The sequence below is a fragment of the Mustelus asterias genome, chromosome 8 (genome assembly GCF_964213995.1).
Source record: "Mustelus asterias chromosome 8, sMusAst1.hap1.1, whole genome shotgun sequence".
In the NCBI taxonomy this organism is placed as follows: Eukaryota; Metazoa; Chordata; class Chondrichthyes; order Carcharhiniformes; family Triakidae; genus Mustelus; species Mustelus asterias.
Genome location: NC_135808.1, coordinates 135,251,332 through 135,277,752, shown reverse-complemented (window position 1 = coordinate 135,277,752; position 26,421 = coordinate 135,251,332). Strand labels below are relative to the sequence as shown.

General features: G+C 47.1%; 1 protein-coding gene across 1 annotated transcript in view; it reads left to right on the top strand.

Annotated features, from left to right (window-relative positions):
• Nucleotides 1–26,421, top strand: part of col24a1 (collagen type XXIV alpha 1) — a 445,996-nt gene that overhangs the window by 296,170 nt on the left and 123,405 nt on the right. The window contains exons 19-25 of the mRNA XM_078219024.1: nucleotides 396–449; nucleotides 4,503–4,556; nucleotides 6,496–6,540; nucleotides 8,595–8,648; nucleotides 8,935–8,979; nucleotides 12,173–12,226; nucleotides 25,559–25,612. Coding sequence (XP_078075150.1) covers nucleotides 396–449; nucleotides 4,503–4,556; nucleotides 6,496–6,540; nucleotides 8,595–8,648; nucleotides 8,935–8,979; nucleotides 12,173–12,226; nucleotides 25,559–25,612 — 360 coding nt within the window. The remainder of the gene's footprint in view (nucleotides 1–395; nucleotides 450–4,502; nucleotides 4,557–6,495; nucleotides 6,541–8,594; nucleotides 8,649–8,934; nucleotides 8,980–12,172; nucleotides 12,227–25,558; nucleotides 25,613–26,421) is intronic.

Sequence of the window (26,421 nt, the reverse complement as noted above, 5' to 3'; positions counted from 1 at the left end):
GTATCACCCCTTGATTTTCTAAGCTCGAGTGAAAACAATGCTCGCTTGTATAAGTTGTCCTCATTATTTAACCCTGGTCAGGACTTCGCTGAAGTTTAGTGAAGTGTAGAACGCATGTTAAAATAAACTATATTTCTGATGGATTCTAATGGCATTCTTGATCATTTTTACAACTAACAGTTGGCAGGTAAATGTTCTCTGCTGCATTCTTCATGGTAACGCGTCTACCAATCAGAGTCTACTTGCCAACAATCAGCTCTCTTCTCAAGCAGTATAAATTGTTGTTCCCTTTATTCATTGATTTATCTTGCGAGCTGTCCTGATGAGTACAAGGTGAAAAGCTTTGGTAGCATGTCTCCTTTTTCAGCAATTCTCTTTTTTTCTGTTTGTTTTAGGGTTTCCCAGGAGACATTGGATTACCAGGCCCAAACGGACCACAGGGTACAAAGGTAAGTTGATAAAATAAACCTCATCTGTTTTTCAATAAAAATAGGAAGTGCTCAGGAGGTCAGGCAGTTTCCATAGCGAGAAAATGAAATAGAAACATAGACGCTTTACAGGAGGAGGCCATTCGGCCCTTCAAGCCTGCTCCGCCATTCATTATGAACATGGCTGATCCTCTACCTTAATGCCATATTCCCACTTTCTCTCCATATCTCTTAATGCCATTAAAATCTAAACAATTATCTCTTTCTTGAATACATTCAGTGACTTGGACTCCACAGCTTTCTGTGAGAAAGAATTCCACAGGTTCACCACCCTCTTCGTGGGCAGGCGATGGCCTAGTGGTATTATCACTAGGCTATTAATCCAGAAACTCAGCTAATGTTCTGGGGACATGGGTTCAAATCCCGCCACGGCAGATGATGGAAATTGAATTCAATAAAAAATATCTGGAATTAAGAATTTACTGATGACCGTGAAACCATTGTTGATTGTTGGAAAAACCCATCTGGTTCACTAATGTCCTTTAGGGAAGGAAATCTGCCATCCTTACCTGGTCTGGCCTCCATGTGACTCCAGAGCCACAGAAAGATGGTTGACTCTCAACTGCCCTCGGGCAACTAGGGATGGACAATAAATGCTGCCAGACATCATCCCTGAATCCAGCCTGTGGGACTCTGTCAGAATTCTCTATGTTTCAATGAGATCCCCTCTCATTCTTCTAAATTCCAGTGAATACAGGCCCAGTCGACCCAATCTCTTTTCATACGACAATCCTGCCATCCCAGGAATCACCTGGTGAACCTTCGCTGCATTCCCTATAGGGCAAGTATATCCTTACTTTAGTAAGGAGACCAAAGCTGTGCACGATACTTCAGCTGTGGCCTCACCAAGGCCCTGTACGACTGCAATAATGATGTGGAGATGCCGGCGTGGACTGGGGTAAACACAGTAAGAAGTTTAACAACACCAGGTTAAAGTCCAACAGGTTTATTTGGTAGCAAAAGCCACACAAGCTTTCGGAGCTGCAAGCCCCTTCTTCAGGTGAGTGGGAATTCTGTTCACAAACAGAGCATATAAAGACACAGACTTAATTTACATGAATAATGGTTGGAATGCGAATACTTACAACTAATCAAGTCTTTAAGAAACAAAACAATGTGAGTGGAGAGAGCATCAAGACAGGCTAAAAAGATGTGTATTGTCTCCAGACAAGACAGCCAGTGAAACTCTGTGGGGGTTACAAATAGTGTGCCATGAACCCAATATCCCGGTTGAGGCCGTCCTCGTGTGTGCGGAACTTGGCTATCAGTTTCTGCTCAGCGACTCTGCGCTGTCGTGTGTCGCGAAGGCCGCCTTGGAGAACGCTTACCCGAATATCAGAGGCCGAATGCCCGTGACCGCTGAAGTGCTCCCCAACAGGAAGAGAACAGTCTTGCCTGGTGATTGTCGAGCGGTGTTCATTCATCCGTTGTCGCAGCGTCTGCATAGTTTCCCCAATGTACCATGCCTCGGGACATCCTTTCTTGCAGCGTATCAGGTAGACAACGTTGGCCGAGTTGCAAGAGTATGTACCGTGTACCTGGTGGATGGTGTTCTCACGTGAGATGATGGCATCTGTGTCGATGATCCGGCACGTCTTGCAGAGGTTGCTGTGGCAGGGTTGTGTGGTGTCATGTTCACTGTTCTCCTGAAGGCTGGGTAGTTTGCTGCGGACAATGGTCTGTTTGAGGTTGTGCGGTTGTTTGAAGGCAAGAAGTGGGGGTGTGGGGATGGCCTTGGCGAGATGTTCGTCTTCATCAATGACATGTTGAAGGCTCCGGAGGAGATGCCGTAGCTTCTCCGCTCCGGGTTCGCGACACACGACGGCGCAGAGTCGCTGAGCAGAAACTGATAGCCAAGTTCCGCACACACGAGGATGGCCTCAACCGGGATATTGGGTTCATGGCACACTATTTGTAACCCCCACAGAGTTTCACTGGCTGTCTTGTCTGGAGACAATACACATCTTTTTAGCCTGTCTTGATGCTCTCTCCACTCACATTGTTTTGTTTCTTAAAGACTTGATTAGTTGTAAGTATTCGCATTCGAACCATTATTCATGTAAATTGAGTCTGTGTCTTTATATGCTCTGTTTGTGAACAGAATTCCCACTCACCTGAAGAAGGGGCTTGCAGCTCCGAAAGCTTGTGTGGCTTTTGCTACCAAATAAACCTGTTGGACTTTAACCTGGTGTTGTTAAACTTCTTACTACTGCAATAAGACATCCTTCTCCTGTATTCAAGTCCCCTTGCAATGAAGGCCAACACACCATTTACTGAATATATTTAAGAAGGAAATGGATAGATTTCTACACTGGATTCTCCAACCTCACCCACAGCTGGGATTCTCCAGTCCCACTGCAGTGAACGGATGTTTGGCTGAGCGCAAAGTTCTCCGTTATCGCTGGAAGTGGCAGTGGGGCGAATCAGCCGAGAATTCTGGCCTAAATGTGTCAAGGGATATGGGAAGAGCCATGATCATGGGGAGTAAGTTTGAAGAGCTAAAGGATCTACTCCTGTTAGTTTCAGATGCAGCCTCCGCAGTGTTTTGTTTTTAGCTTTGATCTACTCCTGCTCCTATTTTCTCCGTTTCTATGACTCCATTTGACCAGAGTTACCAATCCTCAGCACGGCACAACTTCAACAACTTTGCTTTTCCCTTCCGATGACCAGTTATTATGCAAGGCGAGGAGGGAATTCTCCAATTTTCCCCTTCCTCCCTTCTCAGGATGAAGGCAGGTCCCACGCACAGCACCATGACCTCCACCAGGGGTCAGGCAAGGAAACAGTTCCCAAATCCACCCCATGCGATTGACATCAGTCTGATACACTTGGCCATTCCCCCCCCCACTGCCAGAAGTCTGAGTTGTTGTGGCAACATGTACTTTACATGGATGCTGTGGTCCAGATCTCTGGATAGCTCCAAAATTCTTTCCATTACACAGCTGGTCAGTCATCTCTCCAGATCTTGCTCCCTGCCATTGTACATCGGAAGGACCTGCAGGTGGATAAACGACCTCTTTGCCTTTGTTGTGAACACAGTTTCCTTCGCCATCAAATCGTGGAGTGGGACTTGGACTCCAGGACTTACGATGCGTAGCAACAGTTGTCGCCAATGACCTTCCTTCATTTTGCACAGAGACACTGAAAAGGAAAAATATCTGAATCCACAATGCCCTCAAATCTACCAACAGTGAGGTTAGCCCAAGATAGTGTTTGATAAGGAAACCAAAACTATGCACAATACCCTGGCTCTGCTTTCGCCAAGACCTTGTACAACTGCAATAAGACACCCAGAGAAGTATCAACAGTGAGGTTAGCCCATGTTAACAGGCGGACTATCTGTGTCATTAAAATTCTGTGTCATGGGTTTCAGATTCAGTATTTGTTTGTTACCCAAAAACACAAAAAAAGTTTGAGATAAAGGCAAAATACTGCAGATACTGGAATCTGAAACAAAAACAGAAAATGCTGGGTAATCTCAGCAGGTCTGACAGCATCTGTGGAGCGTTTAGTTTAAAGTTTATTTATTAGTGTCACAAGTAGGCTTACATTGACACTGCAATGAAGTTACTGTGAAAATCCCCTAGTCGCCACACTCCGGCGCCTGTTCGGGTACACTAAGGGTCAATTTAGCATGGCCAATGCACCTAACCAGCACGTCTTTAGGACTGTGGGAGGAAACCGGAGCACCCAGAGGAAACCCACACAGACACGGGGAGAACGTGCAGACTCCACACAGACAATGACCCAAGCCGGGAATTGAACCCGGGTCCCTGGCGCTGTGAGGCAGCAGTGCTAACCACTGTGCTACCGTGCTGCCCCGCCGTCCCAGCCAGACTCAAAATGTTGGCTCTATTCTCTCTCCACAGATGCTGACAAAAGTATGTTTATATTCTGAAGAAATAATCTACTTTTAGAATTCCGTCGCTCTGAAGTCAGTTTTAATTTGCTAAGCCTGATGCAGTGTTTTTTATAACGTTAATGTGTTTTGTGTGTGCGTTTGGAACTGTTTAGGGAACTCCAGGTGACAGAGGGCCACTCGGACCACAGGGGCCAAAGGGAGAAGAGGTAAGCAAGCGAACACCCCCCCCCCCCGCAACAACGCCCCCCCCCCCCCTCCTCCCCCCCCCCCCCCACCCCCGATCACCCCCCAGAGAACGATCAATAAAATGTTCATGTCCCAAACTGCACATTCCTCAAAAGTCCAATCAGTCGAAGATATTGAACAATTCATGTTCCAATCAAGAAGTATATCCTGATGTGTCTCATTAAATCTGTTACTGAAAGGAAGATTTATATTTATGGGCTGGATTTCTTACCCCTCCAGGTTTGGAGCAGGAGTTGGGACATTTCCCAGCCTGGTTGGAGAACCTCAGGAAGAGCTGGCTGCAAGGACAGGATTTTCTCACTCACCCACTGCACTCTGTTAAGACCATGAGAAATAGAAACAGGAGTAGGCCATTCGGCCCCTCGAGTCTGCTCCACCATTCAATAGGATCATGGCTGATCCAAAATTCCTCACGTCCACTTTCCGCCCCTTTCCTGTAACCCTTGATTCCCTGACTGATCAAAATTCTAACTATCCCAGCCTTAAAGATACACAAAGACTGCCCCCACAGCTCTCTGTGGCAAAGAGTTCCAAAGACTCACAACCCTCTGAGACAAGAAATTCCTCCTCATCTCAGTCTTGAATTGGCACTCCTTTATCCTGAGACTATGCCCTCTGGTGTCCCATGAGGGGAAACATCCTCTCAGCATTCACCCTGTCAACCTAAAAAGAGGGCATTCACCCTGTCAAGCCCCTTAAGAATCCTGTACGTTTCAATGAGGTCACCTCTCACTGAACCAATGAACCCTTTGTGATGGTAAGATATGCAAAGATAAAGCTTCAAAAAAACAGAAATTCATTGATAACTTTGCACTTGATTGAAAAAAACGTACTTTTACGACAGGATAATGAAAGCGTCAATCCTCCAGACCCTTTACTATTAATAGCAGAAACCGCAAGCACTTGAAACAACTTTATCTTGTATAAATGAACATGAAACAATTTGCAGCACAGAGCAGACATTAGACAGAGTCATCTCCCCCAGAGCCTTTCAGGAAATTCTCCAACTCTGAGGCTATGGTCACAGATTTTAGACAGTTACTTAGACCCAGACCTTAGACAGAAAAAACCATGTCTAACACCTGGATAACGACACAATTGACCTCCCGATCCATCCTCCAACTTTCCAATTGATCTGACCCAACCACTAACCCCTGACACCCAACTCCGTTCCTGAACTGCCTACTCTCCAGACCCCCAAATATTCTCATGACCTGATCTGATTACACCCCCGGCCCAACCATACCTGGTAGTCCGCTGACTACCCTTTGATTCCCCGACTATTTCCTAATGGAGCAATGTGGTGCGATCCACTGAGTGTCGGTGGGACCCTGCAGCAGACCAAGGATGGAGATGTCAGTAAGAGAGCAAGGTGCAAGGTTAAAATTGCAACCCACCGGAAGCTGACCAGAGATGTTCCACGCAAAGGGGTCACCCTGTCTGCAAAGGGATAATAGATAGGTTACGTAGGTGGATAACAGTGCGACAGGTGGAGTATAATCTGGGAAAATGTGAGACTTGGGAGGAAGAACAGAAAAGCAGAATATTATGTCAATGGAGAGAGACTGCAGAATTTTGCGGGGGGGGGGGGGGGGGGGTGCGGTGGGTGTCCTTGTACGTAAATCACAAAAGGTCAGCATACCGATACAGCAAATAATTGGGAAGGCAAATGAAATGTTAGCCTTTATTGGACGGGGAATGGAATATTAAAGGAGGAAGGTTTTGCTCCAGTTGTATACCCTGTATTCAGTGGCCACTTTGCGTATTAATAAAGGCCTGCCATTGTTGTTCCAGCAAGATTTTCTGACCCTGCCATTTATTCTGATATCTGCAGTATATACCTGTGATCGTGGACACTCTAATCTCTAACATATTTGCAAATTTATCCTTGCTCCAAAGGGGGATGAAGGCCCATTGGGTCCTCCAGGAAGCCATGGACCACTGGTAAGACCCAAACTGTACCACTACAATATTTCTTCAGAATCATAAGCAGATCGTTATGTGAAGGTGACTGCCACACAAACCCAGTACAGCATTGTTAATCCTGTAACGAAAAACACGCGCAGGAAAAAGATATCATAGAAACATTGAAACATAGAAGATAGGAACAGGAGGAGGCCATTCGGCCCTTTGAGCCTGCTCCACCATTCATCACCATCATGGCTGATCGTCCAACTCAGTAGCCTAATCCTGCTTTCTCCCCATAACCTTTGATCCCATTTGCCCCAAGTGCTATATCTAACCGCCTCTTGAATACATTGAATATCATACAGTGCCATTCCACCAATATTTATTGAGCTGAATTCATGTGCAATTAGTCACATGTAAAAAGTGCCAATTTCCTTTCTGGAATAATGGGGCTTTTATTTAACTTTTAGCAGAAACTCCAGTTGATGAATTGAATCATAGGTGTCAGCATGTTGCTGGAATACATGCCAACAGTTTTTATCTGCAATGTGTTCTGAGAACTGTTGGAATGTACACAAAGGAGATTAATGCTGTTCTTTAATTGTTGACGAGTTTATGTCCCTTGGTAGATGTTTCTGGAAAGATCTCTTTGCCCTACCTGATCTGCAGATGGGCATATCTGACATGTCGCTCACAGGATTAGTATGTGGCTTGAATGTGAAAACTGCCAAGACAATTATCCAGTTTCCAAATGAGTTCATAACATCAAAAGCGAGGTTTCAAGTGAGGCGTGGTGTTCTGCTTCAGCGCAATAACAATTAAGATATCAATTTTAATTGACATGCAATTGCAAGGCAGATGTTGCTGACGCTTGCCTTGTGTGTTTAACTTATCATTTATTTTCAGAATGCCAAAGCTATAGATTTCCAGATAGCAGGAAGAAAGTAAATTTATCGCAGGTTATCACTGCCCTCTTAGTACCTTCTTAAAAATGTGTTCATGGGATATGGGCGTCGCTGGCTGGGCTAACATTTATTGCCCATCCCTGAGGGCACCTAAGAGTCAACCACATTGCTGTGGGTCTGGAGTCACATGTAGGCCAGATTGGGTAAGGATGGCAGATTTCCTTCCCTAAATGGCATTAGTGACCCAGACGGGTTTTTTATGACAATCACCATCATTAATTATTGAATTCAAATGGCAACATCTGCCGTGGTGGGATTTGAATCTGGTTCCCCAGGACATTCCCCTGGGTCTCTCGATCACTAGTCCAGTGACAATACCACTACACCACTGCTTCCTCTTAATTCCCCTGTAGTACTATTCAAATGTAGATATGTGAATTGTCAGAATCCCAGTTGGTGTTACAATTGGACAGGAAGCTCCCAGAATGGAATCCTGGCTCGAAAGTCTGTAAACTTTTACTTTTTTTAGGAAACAGGAAGGATCAGAGACACAGGTCTGCCAATTACCTTCTAACAACAAGAAAAAAACATTGATTAAACATGGAAAATTTGACTCTAGTCCTCCTTCGTTCCCATTTTCTTCACAAATGTAAAGAGATTTTAAGGATAATACAGGTTACACAATATCTTACACTATGATGTTGTCACAGTCCCTGTAACCCACCACACTAACTAATTAGACAGCATCTCACTCTGAAACCCAGTGACAGATGCCACTCAATCGATCCTCCAAATTCTACCCCCCCCCCACAAGATGTCATATGAGTGATCCCAAATTCGATTGAAGGAAAACACGCTTCAAAATTTTCTTTCACGCAATGTTTTTCCTCAGCTGTTTCAGCAAGGATCCACCTCCAGGTTTTCCAACTCCCCATTCAGCTATTCCTTTAGTTGAATTGTCACATGGGTCCAAACCTCTGCACAAAACCTCAGGTACTCAGTCCTCAACAGAATACTATCATTTATTAACAGAATACTATTGTTTATTCAGGGTTATGGAGCCCAGGTGGATGGAGTGGACATTGAATGGAGGGGCTGGAGGCCTTCTCCTTTTCCTATGTTGTAAACTCTGTGTAATTATGTTTCGCCATTGAAATAGTCTTGTTTACATTTGTTATGTTCCAGGGCAGACCAGGTCGGAAAGGTTATCCAGGGCTGCTTGGACCCGAAGGCGTTAAGGTAATCGCTGCCTTCTATCATTGTAAGAAACTTCTTTGCACACGCACACCCTCACGCGCACGCACACACGTACACACACCCTCACGCGCACGCACACATGCACATGCACACACGCACACACGCGTGTGCACACATGCATACACACACACACACGCACATCTTTCTGTCAGCACTACAACCAATGCTGGCCTATCTACTGCTGGAAAGAATTATTCCTTCTAAACTCAGTAAAAGAAGTTTATATAACTAATTATAAACATTTTGTCTCCTTATTCTGCTCACACAGGGGGAGCTAGGAGACTTGGGAAACACTGGGAAGGTTGGAGAACCGGTAGGTTTGATTCTTCTCCAAATTTAGTTGATTGTGAACAGCTTAGAAAGTTTCAACATGAGAATTGCGAATAGATCCGGCTTTTGAATTCCATTTTGAATATTACATTGTGCTTTGCCAGTTCTTTTGCTGAATCTTTCGGACACGTGGATCAGTGCATCTGGAGATACCAGTTGTACATCTCAAGTGATCCCAGTGAGAGTGTAATGAGTTGGCTGGATATATTACTGTATCCATACACAGAGGAGGGTGCACAAGAGGTCAACTGACAGTTACATTATTTATATTGTAGAGTGACATGCTGCTGAAGTTTTTCATCTTGCACTCATCAGGACAAACACAAGAATGCCAAATTTCAAATGATGGCAGCAATCTATGCTACAGGAGGAGAGGGTACTGATTGGTTGGGAGGGCGACTCTGATTGGCCAAGGGGTTGCCATGGAGAAAATGACAGTGTGTATTAGTGTAGCTATTGGCACTCTCAGCATGTGCTCTCAGCAATTGCTGAATCGAACCTAACAGTGGGTTATGAGGTGGCTATGCAAGTGCTGTTTTCCGCTAACAGAACACTGCTGTTCAAAGCGATGTCTGCAGACCACATAATGGAGCAACTCGGTGTGTGAGTTTCAGTGCCGGCGCATACATCCCAATGATTGGCTGATCAAATCAAACACATTGCTTCGGTTGTTTGTAATAGGCCAAATACAAACTGTACTTAACCAGCCCACGCTCGCCAAACCCAAAACAAAATATCTGCTGTTAGATGTGATTCAGGCAGCACTGGCTGAACATTGCTGAGTGTGATAATAGCTACACTAACAACCAATTCAAGATCACCAGTCAAGCTCGGAACAAAGCTCACTTAGACTTAGAATCATAGAATCATACTGTGCAGGAGAGGCCCTTCAGCCCATCGAATCTGCACCAACACACAAGAAACACCGGATCCCACCTAATCCCATTCACCAGTACGTGGCCCTTAGCCTGAAATGTTATGATGCACCAAGTGCTCATCCAGGTCCTTTTTAAAGGATGTGAGACACCCCGCCTCCACCACCCTCCCAGGCAGCGCATTCCAGGCCCTCACCACCCTCTGGGGGAAAAGGGTTTTTCCTCTATTAAAAGTCCTACAGCTGCCAGTCTGACATCCCTCGTCTTGATACCACTGAGAGAGCCTTTCAATGCAGCTATGAAATTAGTTGACAATGTGTTGAGGCGTCACCTTCTCCGTAGTGTCAGCATGTGACTGTGCTGAGGGAAGTTGAGCGAAAGTCATTTTTGCCCAAATTGCACCTTGAATTTCTTTATTCTTTCATGTGAGTGTCGCTGGCAAGGCCAGCATTTATTACCCATCCTCAACTGCCCTTGAACAGGTGTCTCACTCGGCCATTTCAGAGGGACAGATAAGAGTCAACCACATTGCTGTGGCTCTGGAGTCACATGTAGGCCAGACCGGGTAAGGACGGCAGATTTCCTTTCCTAAAGGGCATCAGTGAACCAGATGGGTTTTTACAACAATTGATGGTGACGGGGGCAAGATCCCTGTGAGTAGATTTATATTCCAGATTTATGAATTGAATTTAAATTAACGTTTATTTATTAGTATCACAAGTAGGCTTACATTAACACTGCAATGAAGTTACTGTGAAAATCCCCTAGTCGCCACACTCCGGCGCCTGTTCGGGTACACTGAGGGAGAATTTAGCACGGCCAATGCACCCTAACCAGCATGCCTTTGGGACTGTGGGAGGAAACCGGAGCACCCGGAGGAAACCCACGCAGACATGGGGAGAACGTGCAAACTCCACACAGACAGTGACCCAACCCGGGAATCGAACCCGGGTCCTTGGCGCTGTGAGGCAGCAGTGCTAACCACTCTGCCACCGTGCCACTAGTTGCTGCAGTTTGACCTGAACCTGTGTCCCCAGGGCATCAGCCTGGACCCACTGTATTGCTGCCCTAGTGACAGTGTCACATCTCCCCATTTTAAATGCTGTGTATGTAATCATTCCCAGTCACTTATATCAGGCTTCACTGATGGAGAACTACCGGGTTATCTCCACACTGCCTGAGAATATTGGCATCACTATGAGCAGCCCTGAAGTTACGGAACAGGGCTATCTGCTCCCATTCCTCTGATTCGCTTAGTTCCGGAGGCAATGGGTTAAAACAGATGCAGCAATCCTTTAGAGCTATCCTCAGGAAGTCAAAGAACATGGTTGCTTACGATATACAGGTGTAAAACTCCACATTATGCACAGATCTTTCTAATTACATAGTACAGCAATGTATCGTACTTGATACCATCCAGATAGGCTAGCACATTATAAAAGGGTTTTACTGAAGTCTTTTATAGATTTAACCTATAATAAAAAGCTTACACACACAATATGGTTTTAGTTTGTGTTTCATTTGGCAAACCATGAGTAATATTTCCTAAAATGTATTACAACTGGGTTCGAGCGGTGGCCTTTCGCCTCTTCATCTTGATTTGATTCGAACCCAGAGCAATCAGACTTCTTTCTGGTGACGAAGCCACTCGGTGCCTCATTCCAGTTCAGTGAATCTGCAGCATAAATATGTCCAGAATCTCCTCGTCCTGTTTGATGAGGCTGAACGGAGAGCTGCTGCCAGAAGTTTCAGTTTCAGACTTTCCTGACGCACACCTATTAATAGGTCTGGAAATGCCCCATTGTAACTCTGTTCACCAGAAACTTGGTTATTCCTCAGTGGGTTTGATGGTTTGCCACCACCGTGGCACAGTGGCAGAGTGGTTAGCACTGCCGCCTCACAGCACCAGGGACCCGGGTTCAGTTCCCGGCTTGGGTGACTGTCTGTGTGGAGTTTGCACATTCTCCCTGTGTCTGCGTGGGTTTCCTTCGAGTGCCCTGGTTTCCTCCAACACTCCAAAGATGTGTGGATTAAGTGGATCGGCCATGCGAAATTGTCCCTAAGTGTCAGGGGGACTAGCTAGCGTAAATACATGGGTTACAGGGATAGGTTGGGATTGTTGCCAGTGAACACTCGATGGGCCCAATGGCCATCTCCTGCACTGTGAGATTCTATGATGCACCACATCCCTCCCACCATGCTGTCAAGGGACAGAATGGCCTCCTCCTGTTCTCTTATATATGAACATGATCAGACTAATTTCCATGGAGTGTAACGTTTGCTGTCTTTGTCTCTCTGCAGGGTCCTGTTGGCTTGCCAGGGCCGAGAGGTCTCAGCGGAATACTTGGTGAAAAGGTAAAACCCACATTCCAATAATCACCTCAAAGCCTTACAATTTTTTCCTGAAAAATCAGTTGTTTTTTGCCAGCAGTTTAAGGTGTTTCATAAGAACATAAAAACATAAGAACTAGGAGCAGGATTTAGGCCATCTGGCCCCTCGAGCCTGCTCCACTATTCAATAAGATCATGGCTGATCTTTTTGTGGACTCAGCTCCACTTACCCGCCCGCTCACCATAACCCTTAATTCCTTTATTGTTCAAAAATGTATCTATCCTTGCCTTAAAAACATTCAATGAGGTAGCCTCAACTGCTTCACTGGGCAGGGAATTCCACAGATTCACAACCCACTGCGTGAAGAAATTCCTCCTCAACTTAGTCCTAAATCTGCTTCCCCTTATTTTGAGGCTATGCCCCCTAGTTCTAGTTTCACCCGCCAGTGGAAACAACTTCCCTGCTTCTATCTTATCTATTCCCTTCATAATCTTATATGTTTCTATAAGATCTCCCCTCATTCTTCTGAATTCCAATGAGTATAGCCCCAGTCTACTCAGTCTCTCTATATTAGCCAACCCTCTCAACTGCGGAATCAACCTAGTGAATCTCCTCTGCACCCCCTCCAGTGTCAGTATATCCTTTCTCAAGTAAGGAGACCAAAACTGTACACAGTACTCCAGGTGTGGCCTCACCAGCACTTTATACAGCTGCAACATAACCTTGCTGTTTTTAAACTTCATCCCTCTAGCACTGAAGGACAAAATTCCACTTGCCTTCTTAATTACCTGCTGCACCTGCAAACCAACTCCTTGAGATTCCTGCACAAGGACACCCAGGTCCCTCTGCACAGCAGCATGCTGCAATTTTTTACCATTTAAATAATAGTCCACTTTGCTGTTATTCCTACCAAAATGGATGACCTCACATTTACCAACATTGTACTCCATCTGCCAGACCCTCGCCCACTCACTTAGACTATCTATATCCCTTTGCAGACTTTCAGCGTCCTCTGCACACTTTGCTCTGCCACCATCTTAGTGTCATTTGCGAATTTTGACACACTACACTTGGTCCCCAACTCCAAATCACCTATGTAAATCATAAACAATTGCAGTCCCAACACTGATCCCTGAGGCAAACCACTAGTCACTGATCGCCAACCAGAAAAACACCCATTTACCCCCACTCTTTGCTTTCTGTTAGTTAACCAATCCTCTATCCATGCTAATACATTACCCGTAACACTGTGCACCTTTATCTTATGTAGCAGTCTTTGGTGCGGCACCTTGTCAAATGCCTTCTGGAAATCCAGATACATCACATCCACAGGTTCCCCATTGTCCACTGCACATGTAATGTTCTCAAATAATTCCACCAAATTAGTCAAACCCCCATGTTGTAGTGGGGGACTTTAATTTCCCTGGCACAGACTGGAAAGTGCTTAGAGCTGGGGGACCGGACGGGGAGGAATTTGTAAAATGCGTACTGGAAGGTTCTTTGGAACAGTATGTAGATAGCCCGACTAGAGAGGGGGCTATACTGGACCTAGTTCTGGGAAATGAGCCCGGCTAGGTCGTCAAAGTTTCGGTAGGGGAACATGTGGCAAATAGTGACCACAACTCTGTTAACTTTAGGATAGTAATGGACAAGGATGAGTGCTGTCCTACGGGCAGGGTGCTAAATTGGGGGAAGGCTGACTATAGCCGGATTAGGCAGGAATTGGTGGATGTTGATTGGGAGAGGATGTTCGAGGGTAAGTCCGCGTCTGGCATGTGGGAGTCTTTTAAGGAACTATTGATAAGGCTGCAGGATAGGCATGTGCCTGTAAAAAGGAAAGATAGGAAAGGTAGGATTCGAGAGCCGTGGATAACCAGGGAAATTGAGGATCTGATTAAAATGAAAAGGGAGGCGTACGTTAAGTCCAGGCAACTAAAAACAGATGGAGCTCTGGAGGAATACAGAGAGAGTAGGAAAGATCTCAAACGGGGAGTTAGAAGGGCAAAAAGAGGTCACGAGATGTTCTTGGCAGGCAGGATTAAGGAGAATCCTAAGGCATTCTATTCATACGTTAGGAACAAAAGAGTTGTCAGGGAGAAAATCGGACCTCTCAGGGACAAAGGAGGGGAATTATGCTTAGAACCCAAGGGAATAGGGGAGATCCTAAATGAATACTTTGCATCGGTATTCACGAAGGAGAGGGGCGTGTTAACCAGGAGTGTCTCGGAGGGAGGTGTTGACCCGTTAGAGAAAATCTCCATTACAAGAGAGGAAGTGTTAGGTTTTTTAGGGAACATTAAAACTGACAAAGCCCCAGGGCCTGATGGCATCTATCCTCGACTGCTCAGGGAGACGAGAGGTGAAATTGCTGGGCCTCTGACGGAAATCTTTGTCGCTTCTTTGGACACGGGTGAGGTCCCTGAGGATTGGAGGATAGCGAATGTGGTCCCGTTGTTTAAGAAGGGTAGCAGGGATAACCCAGAAAATTATAGGCCGGTGAGCTTGACGTCCGTGGTAGGGAAGTTGTTGGAGAGGATTCTTAGAGACAGGATGTATGTGCATTTAGAACGGAACAATCTCATTAGTGACAGACAGCATGGTTTTGTAAGAGGGAGGTCGTGCCTTACAAATTTGGTGGAGTTTTTTGAGGAAGTGACAAAAACGGTTGATGAAGGAAGGGCCGTGGATGTCGTCTATATGGATTTCAGTAAGGCATTTGACAAAGTCCCACATGGCAGGTTGGTTAAGAAGGTTAAGGCTCATGGGATACAAGGAGAAGTGGCTCGATGGGTGGAGAACTGGCTTGGCCATAGGAGACAGAGGGTAGTGGTCGAAGGGTCTTTTTCCGGCTGGAGGTCTGTGACCAGTGGTGTTCCGCAGGGCTCTGTACTGGGACCTCTGCTATTTGTGATATATATAAATGATTTGGAAGAAGGTGTAACTGGTGTAATCAGCAAGTTTGCGGATGACACGAAGATGGCTGGACTTGCGGATAGCGAAGAGCATTGTCGGGCAATACAGCAGGATATAGATAGGCTGGAAAATTGGGCGGAGAGGTGGCAGATGGAGTTTAATCCGGATAAATGCGAAGTGATGCATTTTGGAAGAAATAATGTAGGGAGGAGTTATACAATAAATGGCAGAGTCATCAGGAGTATAGAAACACAGAGGGACCTAGGTGTGCAAGTCCACAAATCCTTGAAGGTGGCAACACAGGTGGAGAAGGTGGTGAAGAAGGCATATGGTATGCTTGCCTTTATAGGACGGGGTATAGAGTACAAAAGCTGGAGTCTGATGATGCAGCTGTATAGAACGCTGGTTAGGCCACATTTGGAGTACTGCGTCCAGTTCTGGTCGCCGCACTACCAGAAGGACGTGGAGGCATTGGAGAGAGTGCAGAGAAGGTTTACGAGGATGTTGCCTGGTATGGAGGGTCTTAGCTATGAGGAGAGATTGGGTAGACTGGGGTTGTTCTCCTTGGAAAGACGGAGAATGAGGGGAGATCTAATAGAGGTATACAAGATTATGAAGGGTATAGATAGGGTGAACAGTGGGAAGCTTTTTCCCAGGTCGGAGGTGACGATCACGAGGGGTCACGGACTCAAGCTGAGAGGGGCGAAGTATAACTCAGACATCAGAGGGACGTTTTTTACACAGAGGGTGGTGGGGGCCTGGAATGCGCTGCCAAGTAGGGTGGTGGAGGCAGGCACGCTGACATCGTTTAAGACTTACCTGGATAGTCACATGAGCAGCCTGGGAATGGAGGGATACAAACGATTGGTCTAGTTGGACCAAGGAGCGGCACAGGCTTGGAGGGCCGAAGGGCCTGTTTCCTGTGCTGTACTGTTCTTTGTTCTTTGTTCTTTGGGAGCAATGAAAAAAATGAAAGTGACAAATGACCTTCCCTTCATGAACCCATGCTGCGTCTTACCAATGGGACAATTTATATCCAGATGTCTCGCTATTTTTTCCTTGATGATGGATTCAAGCATTTTCCCTATTACAGAAGTTAAGCTAACCGGCCTATAGTTACCTGCCTTTTGTCTACCTCCTTTTTTAAACAGTGACGTCACATTTACTGTTTTCCAATCTGCGGGAACCACCCCAGAGTCCAGCGAATTTTGGTAAATTACCACTAGTGCATTTGCTATTTCCTCCGCCATCTCTTTTAGTACCCTGGGATGCATTCCATCAGGACCAGGAGACTTGTCTACCTTTAGCCCCATTAACTTGCCCAACACTACCTCTTTCGTGATAATGATAGTTTCTCGGTTCTCACCTGCCATAACCTTCCTGCCATCAATTTTTGACATGTTATTGTGTCTTCCACTGTGGAGACCGACACAAAATACCTGTTCAATGCCTCAGCCATTTCCTCATTTCCAGTTATTACATACCCCTTCTCATCCTCTAAAGGATCAATGTTTATTTTAGCCGCTCTTTTTCGTTTTATATATTTGTAGGTCTATTTCTATTGCAGGTCAGTGGGACTAGGCAAAAAATGGTTCGGCACAGACAAGAAGGGCCAAAAGGCCTGTTTCTGAGCTGTAATTTTCTATGGTTCTATGGTTCTAGAAACTTTTGCTGTCTGTTTTTATATTCTGAGCTAGTTTACTCTCATAATCCATCTTACTTTTCTTTATAGCTTTTTTCATGGCTTTCTGCTGCCCTTTAAAGATTTCCCAATCCTCTAGGTTCCCACTAATCTTTGCCACTTTGTATGCATTTTCTTTCAATTTGATCCCCTCCTTTATTTCCTTAGATATCCATGGCTGATTATCTCTTTTTCTACAGTCCTTCCTTATCACTGGTATATACTTTTGCTGAGCACTGTGAAAGATTGCTTTGAAAGTCCTCCACTGTTCCTCAATTCTCCCACCATAAAGTTTTTGCTCCCAGTCTACCTTAGCCAATGTTTCCCTCATCTCTTTGTAGTCTCCTTTGTTTAAGCACAAGACACTGGAATTGGATTTTACCGCCTCACGCTCCATCTGTATTCTCCCTGTCCCTGAAAGCAGCAAGCCAGCCAATCCTGGGCTGAGGTTTGTGACGCAGCAGGCTGGATTTTACAATAACCGGGCATCCAATGATGTCGGCTGTGTTACACTCACAACATCCAGCTGTCAACTTTTGTGCCCATTGAGAGTGAGCGGCGAACATCACAGTCCATCTCCTTAACCGATCAGACTCGGAGAATAACAGTGTGAGGATGGAGAGGGTAATGGGGGTGACTTCAGTGGCAAAGTGGGTACAGAAAGCAAAACACAGAAAGAAGCGATTGAGACAGAAAAGTAAAGTAAGAAAAATGATTACATTTTAAAATTTGACACATTTTAAATCTCCTAAAACAATTCTAAACCTTCCCTCACTCCCTTCCCCCTCTGACGCACAGTCGCAGCCACACCATCTACAAAATGCACTGCAGAAACTCATCAAGCCTCCTTCAACAATACCTTCCAAACCCGTCACCTCCACCAGCTAGAAGGACAACAGACTCCCACATCTCATAAACAAATAAAAAACCTTGCCACTTTTGTACTCACTGCCTCTATTTATCAAACCCAAGGTTCCATATACTTTGCTAACTACTCTCTCAATATGTCCTGCGACCTTCACAAGATCTATGCACATGAGCCCCAAGTCCCTTGTTCTTGCGCACTCTTTCAAACTGTGCCAATAAGACTATATTACCTCTCCTCATCTCTCTTACCTCACACTTCTCTATATTAAATTCCATCTGCCACTTGTGTGCCCATTCTGCTAGTCTATCTATCTATATACACATATATATTATATATATATATATATCCTTTTGCAGTCCATTGGTGTCTGCCACACCTCCAAGCTTGGTATCATTGGCAAGTTTGAAATTTTACTCTGTATCCCAATCATTTATATATCAATAAAAGCAGTGGTCCAAAGCCCTGACCCTGTCTGTCTACCATCCTCCAGGCTGAAAAACAGCTATTTACCACGACTCAGTTTTTTCAATCCTTCATAGAATCATACAGCGCAGAAGAGGCCCTTCAGCCCATCGAGTCTGCACCGACACATCAGAAACACCTGAACTCCCGCCTAATCCCATCTGCCAGCACTTGGCCCATAGCCCTGAATGTTATGATGTGCCAAGTGCTCATCCAGATACTTTTTAAAGGATGTGAGGCATCCCCCCTCCACCACCCTCCCAGGCAGCGCATTCCAGAACGTCACCACTCCCTAGGTAAAAACATTTTTCTTCATAACCCCCCCAAACTTCCTGCCCCTCACCTTGAACCTATATCCTCTCGTGACTGACCTTTCAACGAAGGGGAACAGCTGCTCCTTACCCACTCTGCCCATGTCTCTCATAATCTTGAACACCTCGATCAGGTCGCCCCTCAGTCTTCTCTGCTCCAACAAAACAACCCAAGCCTATCCAACCTCTCCTCATAACTTAAACGCTCCATCCCAGGCAGCATCCTGGTGAATCTCCTCTGCACCCCCTCCAGTGCAATCACATCCTTCCTATAATGTGGCGACCAGAACTACACACAGTGCTCCAGCTGTGACCTCACCAAAGTTCTATACAACTCCAACATGACCTCTCTGCTTTTGTAATCTGCCTCGATTGATAAAAGCAAGTGTCCCATCTGCCGTTTTCACCACCCTGCTAACATGCCCTTCCGCTTTCAGAGATCTGTGGACAAACACGCCATGTTGTTCCCCAGAACTTCCAAGTGTCCTACCATTCATTGAGTACTTTCTTGTCAAATTACTCCTTCCAAAGTCTATCACCTCACACTTTTCAGGGTTAAATTCCATTTGCCACTTATCTGCCCATTTGACCATTCCGTCTATTTCTTCTTGTAGCCCAAGACACTCTGCCTCACTGTTAACCACCGTCCAATCTATGTGTCATCTGCGAACTTACTAATCCTACCCCCACATAGTCATCAATGTCATTTATATAAATGATGAATAATAGGGGGCCCAACACAGATCCCTGTGGTACACCACTGGACATTGGCTTCCAGTCACGGAAACAGCCTTCTGTCATCACCCTCTGTCTTATACAACTGAGCCAATATTGAATCCACTTTATCAAATTACCCTAAACCCAATGTAAATTTACCTTCTTTACAAGTCTCCCATATGGGACCTTGTCAAAGGCTTTGCTGAAATCTATATAAACTACATCGACTGCACTACCCTCATCTACACACCTGGTCACCTCCTCAAAAAATTCAATCAAATTTGTTAGGTATGACCCTCCTCTGACGAAGCCATGCTGACTATCCCTGATCAAGCTTTGCCTCTCCAAGTGGAGATAGATGGTCTCCTTCAGAACTTTCTCTAATAGTTTCCCGACTACTGACGTGAGACTCACTGGTCTATAGTTCCCTGGTTTATCTCTACAACCCTTCTAAAATAACGGAACCACATTAGCTGTTCTCCAGTCGTCTGACACCTCCCCCGTGGCCAGAGAGGAACTGAAAATTTGGGTCAGAGCCCCTGCAATCTCCTCCCTTGCCTCCCACAGCAGCCCGGGGCACAATTCATCTGGACCTGGAGATTTATCCACTTTTAAGGCTGCCAACACCTCCAATACCTTGTCCTTCCCTATGTCAATTTGCTCAAGAATGTCACAGTCTCTGTGTCTGAGTTCCATACCATTGTCCTCATTCTGTTGGGTGAAGAGCCAATTTATTTCACCAAACTCTCACAGACCCTCCTACCCATGAACCTCAAAGGTGTTAACCAGTCTCTTATGTAGTTGCATGAGGGATATTAAAATAAAATTGCTGGGACAATGATGAGTAATCTCCAAACTAAAGAATGTTCCAAATAGTGGGGGAGTCCAGAACTAGGGGACATAGTTTGAGGATAAGGGGTAAATGTTTTCCAACTGAGGTGGGGAGAAATTTCTTCACTCAGAGGGTGGTGAATGTGTGAAATTCATTCCCACAGAAAGTAGTTGAGGCCAAAACATTGTCTGATTTCAAGAAGGAATTAGATATAGCTCTTGGGGCTAAAGGGATTAAGAGATATGGGGGGAAGGGGGGAATCAGGATATTGAATTCGATGATCAGCCATGATCAAAATGAAGGGCGGAGCAGACTTGAAGGGCCGAATGGCCTCCTCCTACTTCTAGTTTATATTATTGGAATTCCACCACCCTGCCCGCCAGGAATTGGAGCAGGCGAGGGGCGGACAATGGAAATGTCCGCTGACCTGTGGCGGGAATTTCCAGTCTCGTTCGATCGAGGCCGGAAAGTCCCGCCCAATGTTTCTATCGATGAGCTGTCCAGTAAAGCGGGGGATGGGGAAACAGCCTCAGAGACTGACTCTCACAGTGAGGACCACATGGTTCACGTACTTTCAACAGATTGGACAATCTTTCGAATTCTCAACACTAAGAGGCTGTCCAAAACCGTTCCTTTCCTGTTTCTTGAGGAAGCCCTGCCGTAGCGTTGTGTGATTCAGTATCAGATTCCTCCTGCTCACTCTTTGGAAAGTATACATCACCAACAAAAGCAATGCTTCAGTTAAAATAACAAACCCACGGACTGGGTCAGACCGTGCAAAGCATTTCTCCAAAGAATCAGTGTCATTTCTGGGCGACTGTTAAATTTGGCTATTGTGCAGAATGTGAACTTCATTTTGAAATGTCGTTTATCAACTTTGCCTTGGCAAGTGTTGGGAACACACATTGGATTTCTGACCACTGAATGATCAATGCTACATAGCAACAGTGTCACCTGTGGCTCAGATGGTAACTTTCTCCCCACTGTGCAGAGTGTTCAGGTCCCACCGTCAGAGGGTCAGTACTGAGGGAGTGCTGCACTGTCAGAGGGTCAGTACTGAGGGAGTGCCGCACTGTCAGAGGGTCAGTGCTGAGGGAGTGCCGCACTGTCAGAGGGTCAGTGCTGAGGGAGTGCCGCACTGTCAGAGGGTCAGTACTGACGGAGCGCTGCACTGTCAGAGGGTCAGTGCTGAGGGAGTGCTGCCCTGTCAGAGGGCCAGTGGTGAGGGAGTACCACACTGTCAGAGGGTCAGTACTGAGGGAGTGCCGCACTGTCAGACGGTCAGTGCTGAGGGAGTGCCGTGCTGTCAGAGGGTCAGTATTGAGGAGGACCGCACTGTCAGAGGGTCAGCACTGAGGCAGTGCCGCACTGTCAGAGGGTCAGTGCTGTGGGAGTGCCGCACTGTCAGAGGGTCAGTACTGAGGGAGTGCCGCACTGTCAGAGTGTCAGTACTGAGGGACTGCCGCACTGTCAGAGGGTCAGTACTGAGGGAGTGCCGCACTGTCAGAGGGTCAGTGCTGAGGGAGTGCTGCACTGTCAGAGGGTCAGTGCTGAGGGAGTGCTGCACTGTCAGAGGGTCTGTACTGCGGGAGTGCCGCACTGTCAGAGGGTCTGTACTGAGGGAGTGCTGCACTGTCAGCGGGAATGTCAGAGATAGGGAAGGGTGTAGGGGCTGGAGGAGGTTACAGAGATAGGGAGGGTGTTGGGGCTAGAGAAGGTTACAGAGGTAGAGATGGGTGTCGGGGCTGGAGGAGGTTACAAAGATAGGGAAGGGTATTGGGGCTGAAGGAGATTACAGAGATACGGAGGGTATGTAGGGGCTGGAGGAGGTTACAGAGATAGGGAGGGGTGTAGGTGCTGGAGGAGGTTACAGAGATAGGGAGGATGTAGGGGCTGGAGGAGGTTACAGAGATAGGGAGGATGTAGGGGCTGGAGGAGGTTACAGAGATAGGGAGGGGGTGTAGGGGCTGGAGGAGGTTACAGAGATAGGGAGGATGTAGGGGCTGGAGGAGGTAACAGAGAGAGGGAGGGGGTGTAGGGGCTGGAGGAGGTTACAGAGATAGGGAGAGGGTGTAGGAGTTGGAGGAGGTTACAGAGATAGAGAGGATGTAGGGGCTGGAAGAGGTTACAGAGAGAGGGAGGGGTGTAGGGGCTGGAGGAGGTTACAGTGATAGAGAGGGTGTAGGGGCTGGAGGAGGTTACAGAGATAGGGAGGGGTGTAGGTGCTGGAGGAGGTTACAGAGCTAGGGAGGGGGTGTAGGGGCTGGAGGAGGTTACAGAGATAGGGAGGGGGTGTAGGGGCTGGAGGAGGTTACAGAGATAGGGAGGATGTAGGGGCTGGAGGAGGTTACAGAGAGAGGGAGGGGTGTAGGGGCTGGAGGAGGTTACAGAGAGAGGGAGGGGGTGTAGGGGCTAGAGGAGGTTACAGAGATAGGGAGGGGGTGTAGGGGCTAGAGGAGGTTACAGAGAGAGGGAGGGGTGTAGGGGCTGGAGGAGGTTACAGAGAGAGGGAGGGGTGTAGGGGCTGGAGGAGGTTACAGAGAGAGGGAGGGGTAAGGCCATGAGAATTTTAAATTTGAGGCCTTTCTGAACTGGGAGCCAAGTAGGTCAGAAAGCGCAGGAGCTGGTGAGTAAAGTGGACTTGGCACGAGTTAAAACATGGGCAGCAGAGGTTTGAATTCTTGCAGTGATGCGGTAAATCCACAGGGATTTGGTTTGGAGATGGAAATATGCCGTGGGTCTGAATGATTCAAATTCTCAGCAATTGCTGTATCTCTGGCAGATGTTTGATACTCAGTCTGTGTAAAGGGGAAAGGGTTACCCCAGTGTCGGGACACATCTGTACATCGTGTCAGTGTGAAACGTGTGTCTGCTTCGTGAAGTCATTCTGATCATCAAAAGCACAAAGACACACGACAAACCAAGGTCATGTTTGTGTTAAAAATATAACTTGCATTTCTATCGCACCTTCTACAGAATGTCCCAAAGTGCTTCACGGCCAACAAAGTCATCTTTTTGAAATGTTGTAATGTCAAAAACATGGCAGCCAGTTTGTGCAGAATTTATCTTTTAATCCGATCCAAATTGCAAAATGCGTTCTAATGATAAAGAAGTTTTGCTACAACTGGAATTCACACGGCATTAGTGAGACCACATCTGGAATGCTGTGTCCACTTTGTGTCTCGTTGTATTCTGGAGAACATTCTTGCCCCCAGAACTCTGAGCTCCAAAATTTAACTCTGTTTCTCTCCGCACAATCACTGCCGGACCTGCTGAGTTTATCCAGAACTTTCCATTTTTGTTTGTTCTGGAGGGAGTGCGCCAGAGATTCATCAGATTATTCCTGGAATGATTGGATCATCCCATAGGAGGCAGTTGAAGAAACAAGGCCTATCATTCCCTGTAAGAAGTCTCATAACACCAGATTAAAGTCCAACAGGTTTATTTGGTAACACGAGCTTTCGGTGTCTCGCTCCTTCCTCGGGTGAGTGGGAGTTGGATTCACAAACAGGGCATATATAGATACAAACTCAATTACAAGATAATGGTTGGAATGCGAGTCTTATAATTGAGTCTGTGTCTATATATGCTCTGTTTGTGAACCCAACTCTCCACTCACCTGAGGGAGGAGCAGTGCTCCGAAAGCTCATGCTACCAAATAAACCTGTTGGACTTTAACCTGGTGTTGTGAGACTTCTTACTGTGTTTACCCCAGTCCAACGCCGGCATCTCCACCTTATAATTGCCTGATGTTTAGAAAACTGAGGGGTGACCTCTGTCAAACCTATAGGGAGGGGGTTCTGCCATCCCGCTGCGCTGCTCCTGTCACGCAGCGGGCTGGGAGACTCGAGGGGAGGCTGTTTCTTGGGCTCCACACTGGGCGCCGCGGCCTCCGGGCTTTTCCAGCAGACGGATTTCCAGCGCCGTCAGCCCCGCACCAGAAATCGGCGCAGAGCAGCATAATATATGCAAATTCCAATTAGCATGTATTTTAAATATCATTAGCAAGCCCAGGACGATCATCTCTGTGCTCGCTGGCATCTCCACTTGTGGGGAGCTGGCGGCCCGACCCCACTGGACTGAAGGGGGCCCATCGAGGCCCCCCACAGGATTGGGGGTTGGAGGGTGTGCCCTGGCTTTGCCATCTTGGCAGTGCCAGCCTGGGCCCCTGGCACTGACCCGGGGGAAAAGTGCCAATGGACAGGGGGGATCCTGGCACTGCCCACCAGGCATCGGGCACTGCCAAGGGGGTGGAGCCTAACGGGGGCAGGGCCTGATGGGGGCAGGGCCTCTGGGCACGATCGGTGGAGGTGAAGGGGTCCCGCTGCCACTCTGCATGGGGCTGGCCATCGGGGTTGGGGAGGTGCCAAGGGGAATGGGGCGAGTGGGGAGGGTTAGTCTGCTGGGGGGATTCGGGGCTGCCAGTGGGGAAGGAATGTCGGGGGGGGTGGGATTGGGAGATCGGGACTGCGAGGCAGGGGTGGGGGTCGAGGCGGGCCCTGGTATGTTCGGGGTGCCAGCGATTGGGTCGTGGGGGGGTGGCAGGGCTGGCAGTGTGGAGATCACGGGTCTGGCCAGTGATCTGGAGGCCAGCAGTGCGGGGCCTCTGTGCATGAGCCAATCTCAGCACTGACTGGTCGGTACATGCGCAGTGGTCCGCTCAACGCTATGCTGCCGGCCTCTCCAGCGGGAATAGGCCCCGCTCCCTGATTTTCAACGTGAATCACGGAAATTTGCAGTGCACAGACTGTGGGAGATTCTTCTCTGAACACCCACTAATAAAATCAATGGGATTTACTCCATTCTTCCTACAATTCGACACTTTCTTTGGGAGAATCGCCCTCCATAACGTTTCGAAGGGGATGATAGGGTTGAGGCTGCTTCCCCTCGCTGGAAAATCTCGGAGACGGTCACAATCTCAGAATCCAGGGTAGAGCTGAGAGGAGGAGATATTTATTCACTCAAAGGGTGATAAGTATTTGGGATTCTTTACCCCGGGGGTTGTGTGGGTTCTTAGTGATTGCGTGTATTCCAGACAGAAGTCGATAGGTTTTCGGTTACGAAGGGAATTAAGAGATATGGGTTGGTACCAGAGGGTGGAGTTCCGGTAGAAGATCAGCCATGATCTTGTTGAGTAGTAGAGAAGACTCGAATGGGCCAAATAGCCTGTAACATCATAGAATCCTTACAGTACAGAAGGAGGCCATTCGGCCCATCGAGTCTGTACTGACCACAATCCCACCCAGACCCTATTCCCATAACCCCACATATTTACCCTGCAAATCCCCCTGACACTAAGGGGCAATTTAGCATGGCCAATCAACCTAACCAGCACATCTTTGGACTGTGGGAGGAATCCGGAGGAAACCCACGCAGACACGGGGAGAACGTGCTGACTCCACACAGATAGTGACCCATGCCGGGAATTGAACCTGGGTCCCTGGCGCTGTGAGGCAGCAGTGCTAACCGCTGTGCCACGGTGCTGGTTGGCAGTACCTGCAGTGATTGTTTGACAGCCTGATTGTGAAGGGAGCCATTGCTTGACTTTGTGATGTTTATTTTTTAATTCAGGGTGATCGCGGTGATCCAGGTCCTCTGGGACCTCCTGGAGAGAAAGGCTCCACGGTAAGCAGCAAGTCCGATATCTCTTACTCCAAGATCATCAGGTTCCTCAATGTTAAATCTAGGTTTGATCCCAATTGTTCATGTTAACTTTCCATTCCCACATCCTTTGTTGGTAAGGGTGTTTAAGGATTATAGAACCTTGGCAACTAGATAGAGTTAAGTCATACAACAACTGAAGGAGGCCATTTGGCCCATTCAGTCTGTTCTGGATCCCTGCAAGAGTTATTTAGCTAACCACAGTCCCCACAGCCTTACAGATTTAAAACACAGTTCTGCCTTGATCTAACGGAATGGCAGAACAATTAAAGGGACTGAATGGCCTCCTTCTGTTCCAATGTTCTATTGTCCTTTCCAATTCTCCTCATGGTGTTTGACATTTCAAGGGTCAGAATTGATCCATTATGTGGTGGGAGCAATGGTAAGGGTTGGGGGAGGGGTGGACAGACACTGGGAATGGGGGGATGCCCTCCTGATTCTGGCAAAGGTGGATGGCGGGTCGGGTCACCCTGATTTCTGTGTGGTGTGGGAGGGAGGTGACCCAGCCATTGAGGGGAGGTTTGCCCGCTGTGTTCGAGGGTTGGAGGTGTCTCCCTTGTTTGCCGGGGGTCTGGATGTCCTTGGGGGGCCTTTTCCGTTACTGAGATTGGGGTGCGCTCTGTGGAGCTTGCGTTGCTGGCTCTATCAGGCCCAGCCTTGCCAGAATTGTGGCGCAGAAACACGCCCCCTGCTTCTTTTTGACAGAGTGTGGAGTGTTAACACAGACGTGGGCCATTTGAAATGAATGGCCTTTTCCTGTGCTATAATTTCTC